The sequence below is a fragment of the Meleagris gallopavo genome, unplaced genomic scaffold, assembly GCF_000146605.3.
Source record: "Meleagris gallopavo isolate NT-WF06-2002-E0010 breed Aviagen turkey brand Nicholas breeding stock unplaced genomic scaffold, Turkey_5.1 ChrUn_random_7180001955349, whole genome shotgun sequence".
Classification (NCBI taxonomy): Eukaryota; Metazoa; Chordata; class Aves; order Galliformes; family Phasianidae; genus Meleagris; species Meleagris gallopavo.
Genome location: NW_011216153.1, coordinates 32,792 through 38,146, shown reverse-complemented (window position 1 = coordinate 38,146; position 5,355 = coordinate 32,792). Strand labels below are relative to the sequence as shown.

The 5,355-nt window shown below is 50.3% G+C and overlaps 2 protein-coding genes across 2 annotated transcripts in view; both read left to right on the top strand.

The window, feature by feature from the left end:
* The first annotated feature begins 255 nt into the window (after positions 1-255).
* On the top strand, positions 256-4,937 carry DUSP11 (dual specificity phosphatase 11). Its single transcript, XM_010728169.3, has 9 exons — positions 256-364; positions 451-526; positions 1,173-1,304; positions 1,857-1,980; positions 2,532-2,592; positions 2,893-2,939; positions 3,060-3,132; positions 3,384-3,512; positions 4,274-4,937. Exons 1-9 carry the CDS (start codon positions 330-332, stop codon positions 4,611-4,613), a joined length of 1,017 nt encoding a protein of 338 aa, XP_010726471.1. The 5' UTR covers positions 256-329; the 3' UTR covers positions 4,614-4,937.
* A 310-nt stretch (positions 4,938-5,247) lies between these two features.
* Positions 5,248-5,355, top strand: part of STAMBP (STAM binding protein) — a 12,563-nt gene continuing 12,455 nt past the window's right edge. Inside the window, exon 1 of the mRNA XM_003213757.4 lies at positions 5,248-5,331. The gene's annotated coding sequence lies outside the window, so the exon portion shown is untranslated. The remainder of the gene's footprint in view (positions 5,332-5,355) is intronic.

Sequence of the window (5,355 nt, the reverse complement as noted above, 5' to 3'; positions counted from 1 at the left end):
GAGTGGAGATGGAGGGAGGGACGTGGCTGATGAGCCTCCAACTGCCGGTGGCATCGCAGGGCTGCGGTGCTTTGACCTTGCAAAGCCACCAAACTTCCACCTGCTGGCTGTCTGCTTTCAACACCTGTCACAAAGCACAGCGGCTGGGAGTAATCCCCGCAGAGCTCTTACAGAGGTTCCCGCTCTGCTCCGCCAGGGGGCGCTGTGGTTGCGGTCATACCGGGTTTTCCTGATGACGTCACGCAGACGGAGGCCGTGCGGGGTCATGGCGGCGGAAGCGGAAGTGGCGGAAGCGGAAGTCACGGCCGCGTCCCCGTTCCGTTGTCAGCATGCCGAGCCGTGGCCGTTCCCGCGTCCCCGAGCGGTGAGTGCAGCACGAGCTGCTCCGCACGGCGTTGTGAGAGGGCTGCTCCGGCTGCGGCTCTAACGTCCCTCCGCTTCCGTTTGCAGGTGGACCGACTACGTCCCGCTAGGCCGCAGGCTGCCGGGCACCCGCTTCATCGCCTTCAAAGTGCCCCTGAGGAAGGTGTGCGGGGGCCGAGGGCCGCCCCGGGTGTCGCGGTGCTGAGGGGGAGCGGCGAGCAGCACCGCGGGCCGCGCTGTCCCACACGGCTGCTGCTCACTCGGGGCTGCGCTCACCGGGAGCTGAGGACAGGGGCCGTCTGTGCCCGGTTCGTCCCAATGCAAAGCCCGAGCAGGCCTGTGCTGGGCTGTGGGCTGAGATCTCTACGGGGTTCCTTCCAACCCCTACAGTTCAATGATTCGCCTTTTGTTGTTTCTTTCATCCCTGAGCAGATGGCGGATGATGGATAGAGGGTGGATAGTGATGGGACAAGGGGGAGTGGTTTTAAACTGAGATAGGAGAGGTTTAGGTTGGATATTAGGAGGAAGTTTTTCACACGGAGGGTGGTGAGGCACTGGAACAGGTTGCCCAAGGAGGCTGTGGATGCCTCATCCCTGCAGGCACTCAAGGCCAGGCTGGATGTGGCTCTGGGCAGCCTGGGCTGCTGGTTGGGACCCTGCACACAGCAGGGGGTTGGAATGAGATGATCATTGTGGTCCTTTTCAACCCAGGCCATTCTGTGATTCTTTGATCACTGGGAGGTGCAGCGGCTCACCAGTCGCAGTGCAGCTGTGGTTAACATTTGCTGCTGAATGTTGTTTTCCCTCAGAGCTTTAATCAGAACCTTCATCCAGAGGAGAGATTTTCGCCTTGCGACCTCATTGAAAAAATCAAAGAGCAGAAGGAAGAACTGGGCCTCATCATTGACCTGACGTACACAACGCGCTACTACGGACCGGAGGTCAGTGTTGGTCTCTGCATAGGGGAGGGAAATGGTCTCTTCGAGCCCTGATATTGCTTCTGAGTGGGATGATTTTTGTGAGAAGGTAACTTTAAAGAGCATGAAACACCTCAATTCCCTTCCAGGGGAATGCAGGGAAGCATCTCACAGCTGTTGGAATGGGGTCTTTGTATTTGATCAGGTGTGACGCTGAGGTCTCCAGCCCTTCTCTTTTTACAACCACCACAGGTTTTTGGATACCCTAAGAGTGTTTTTGTGGGCTGTTCTGAACAAGAAGCTGATTACAGTGGTTTTTGGCTCATAATGTTAAATGCCCAGATATGTGCAGGAAAAGTTACTCCCACCTCAGTGCTTTGCCTTTCTCAGCGTGGAAGGAGTGAAAGCACAAGTGGGTTATTCTGAAATATTGGCAACGTGTTTAAGAGGTAAAGTTGTCTTACCTAAAACTCTTTTGGTTTTAGTTGGAATGCCAATTTCTTGTATCTTTTTGTCAGTAGTTCTCTATTTGGTGAGAATTGTAGAGAAACTACTGTCCTCCTTTGTTTTTTGTAGGAGCTGCCAGCTACGCTCAGATATTCGAAGATCCTGACAATGGGACACGAAATACCAAACAATCAGACTATTTTTCAATTCAAGTGTGTTGTGGAAAACTTTTTGAGAGACAACAAAGACAACGGTAATGTGAATTTCCCTTCTGTTACCCAGTGCTGTCTATGGGAAGGGGAGTGTAGCCTTGGAGATTGGTGTTCTTAATTAGCCTTCATGCACAGCATGAATTTCTTTTCCTCCACTTGGTGTTTGAATGGCAAAGCAATGAGATCAGTCTGTTGTGGTAGAGGAGTTCATACTGGCTGATAAATAGCAGGGGGTCATGTGTTAATTGAGATAGGGACTGTGTCTCTAGGCTCACTGTAAATAGTGATAGCTGATGAGCAGTGGTGTGAACAGTAAGCTGTTTGTGCTTGGGAAATGTGGGATAGCCTTTCATAGAGCTTTTAAAAACATCCTCTCTGCAGTGAGCTGTGTGACCATGCAGATAGGGGATGAAGTGAGCCAGTGAGCCGAATCAGCTGTGATAACCAACCACAAATGAGACTTTGTAGCATGATCCTTTCAGTTTATTTACACTTGTTACTGTTGGAGGACAGATGTCAAGCTTGCTTTGCTCTGACTTGGTTTAGGAAAAGCAACACTGCAAAATTATGACCTGATTGCTGTTTGTTACAGATAAACTTATTGGAGTGCATTGCACACATGGCTTAAACAGAACTGGCTACCTGGTTTGTAGGTGAGTTGTCTGTGGTCGGATGGCATTAGGTGGGGGGTTTTGCCAGTTTCACCAGTAAAGAGGGCCAAGTGGTGTGTGTAACCCAAGGCCTGCAAGGAGCTGAAGCTTGTAAGCTTAGAAAAGATGTTGTTTGCAGGGATTTGTTGAAGTGGGGAATAAGAAGCAACAAAATGCTGATATTCAAATTTGGCTTGTAAACAGAAGCTGTAAAAAATTCCCGCTTGTTTTTGAATTGTCTCTAATCTATAAATGTCTTTGAGGTTACTTGTGTGATTAGAGCTGTCTTGTTGGTCTGCTCAGGTACCTGATTGATGTTGAAGGCATGGAGCCCAACGCTGCAATAGAGTGTACGTACATGTATGTTCTTCTTGTCAAGATACAAAATACTTACTGTGGGCTTCTGGTTTTAGATGGCTTGTGCTTGTTCCATTGGAGCGTTGTTAGAACTCAGACCTTTCTTTCTCCAGTGTTCAACAGAGCTCGAGGGCATCCCATCGAGAGAATGAACTACATTGAAGACCTCCGGAGAAGATCTGGAATGTGAGTGTGCACACAGAATGAGAGCTGCAATAGATTGATTTTAAGCTTGGCTGACTGCTGCTGCTTGAGGTAGGGTGGAATTGGGATGAGGAAGAAGGTGGGCAGCTGGGACACGTGGGGTTACAGATCTGCATGGCCTGACCAGCTGCCCTGCTCGGGAGTTTTGAAAGGGATTGACTGAAGTGAGAGAGCTGTTGTGATCACTTGATGAATGGTTTGTGAGCCCGCTGTGACCAAGAGTTCTGTTTAAGGAAACGTGAAGTGAAGAATTTGGGGTCAGTCCCCCTCAAAGGAAGAGTGGGCACTGTGTTGAACAGTAGAAAGCAGAAGGCAGAACATCACCCACAGCGTTCAGAACACTTCCTGTTAACACCGTCCAGGTGGGTTTTTGCCTCTTTCCTCTGTGCTTACTGTACAGCTGAGCAGATAGAACAAAAAATGCTTTTTTTTCCTTCTTAAGTAACTTAAACTCATGTTTTCACAAGTTTAGATGCAACTTTGCTACATATAAGAGAGCATCCATTGCCATTTCTAGGGGCTGTGGAGACAGGGGATCCTCCCTCTGTTTTGTTAATGCTGAAGTGTTCCTCATGTCTGCAGCAGCATGAAGCTCTTTGCTTTTGAATAACACACTTGTGCCTGCAGATGTGGAATGGCATTCCTTACAGTGTAGGTTAGTTCCTGGTGGAGTTGCAGTGTTCTCTGTAAGATACTTCGAGGACAAGAGCACTTAGTTTGGGTCAGTGGGAGCTGTTCTTCTGTCACCCCATCTGGCAGGGATGGTAGCAGAGTAGTGAAGGCAGCTTCTTTGCTTGGCTCACATGCCCTGGACTGGTCTCTACTGGGTGGTGTAGGAGCTACAAAACCATCTGTCCGGATGTTGGACAGTGGCTTCTTCAGCCCTGCTTCTGTTGGGTGTACAAAATGCTTCCTGCTGGAAACATCCCTTGATGCTGCACAGCTGTAAGAAAGCAGTGTCTAGGAGATGAGCTGACAGCTCTTCCTGCGTGTTGCACATTTTGGTCTGAGGCAAAAGGGACTGAGCCACGGGGCTGAAAGGATCCAAAACTCCTCAGCAGAACCTGGGAGAGACTGGAGAGGGTTGAATTCTCCAGGTACTGACTTCCAAATCTTCTTTCAGGAATTCTGGCTGTGCCAAGAAGAAGAAAAAGCGACATCACGGAGTGCCCGAACAACGCCAGGAGCTTGTGCACAAACCTGGGATGGCTGAGAAAAGGTGGCCTTGCAGTTTGGGTCCGAGGAACTGTCCAGTTTCTTTGCCTTACAACATGCAACGCAATGAAGTGTGCTTCCTAGCTCCAAGTCCCCTCCACCAACAATCACAGGAGACACACGTGGCCAGGAAGCGCCGGCGGCGGCGTAAGAAACGGATGGCGGAGTTGAGAGGCACAACAGCATCCACTCAGGGCTGTGTTTCCACAAAGGAGTTGCGCAGAGGCTCCAAACTGAGTGAACTGTGACATCCACCAGCAGCTGAGCTGGATGGTGGGAACTGCAAGTGGTTGGAGGTGTTGAGATCAGCACAGCTCTCTTCTTTCTCTTGTTTTTTTTTTTTTTTCCCTTTTTACACTCTTCTGGGTCTACTTTTGACAACTGACTCAGAGTTTTTGAATTGCTATGTGATATTCTGCAGTCCTGGCTCCGTTTCTCAAGTGATGGAGGGAATAAATGGAACTGGATTCATTCTAAAGAAACATCATCAGGAGCATCTCTTTAACCTTCCACAAAAGGGCTTTTGTTGATGATTTCCGTAATACAAATGAAGAAATAGGATTTGGCCTGAAGCTAGGTGACATTTTTTTGTTATTTTTTTTTTTTTCACTCACATTTGCTAGAGTAAACTTCTGCCCTGCTTTCATCCTGAACGCATGTTCTATCTGGGCCAGTTTCTCCAGCCCGGTGCGGGAGAGAAGCCTTGCAGGGTGTGTGACTCGAGCCCGGACCGTGGGCTGAGAGCGGCCCCTTTAAGGCTCGGGGCCCCTCCTCTGGTGTGATGACGCCGAACTTCCGCCCGGCCTCAAAATGGCAGCCGCCGGGCCGGGCGGAAGTATGATGAGGCTGCGAGATGCCCGGATGTGAGGAGGAGTCGTGATTGGGTGCTGAAACAGAGCAGGGGGCGGGGCCACGGTGCCAACCCGGAAGCGCTGCGTGCAGGTTGCGGCTGTCCGCCCGGCGCAGGTCGTGCCCCGTTTCGGCCCTACC

Excerpts from the sequence above, each read along its gene's own strand:
- DUSP11 (XM_010728169.3), top strand. The coding sequence starts at position 330 with ATGCCGAGCCGTGGCCGTTCCCGCGTCCCCGAGCG. Across the intron at positions 1,981-2,531 it reads GAGAGACAACAAAGACAACG|ATAAACTTATTGGAGTGCAT; the intron begins GTAATGTGAATT and ends TGTTTGTTACAG. Across the intron at positions 2,593-2,892 it reads ACTGGCTACCTGGTTTGTAG|GTACCTGATTGATGTTGAAG; the intron begins GTGAGTTGTCTG and ends TGGTCTGCTCAG.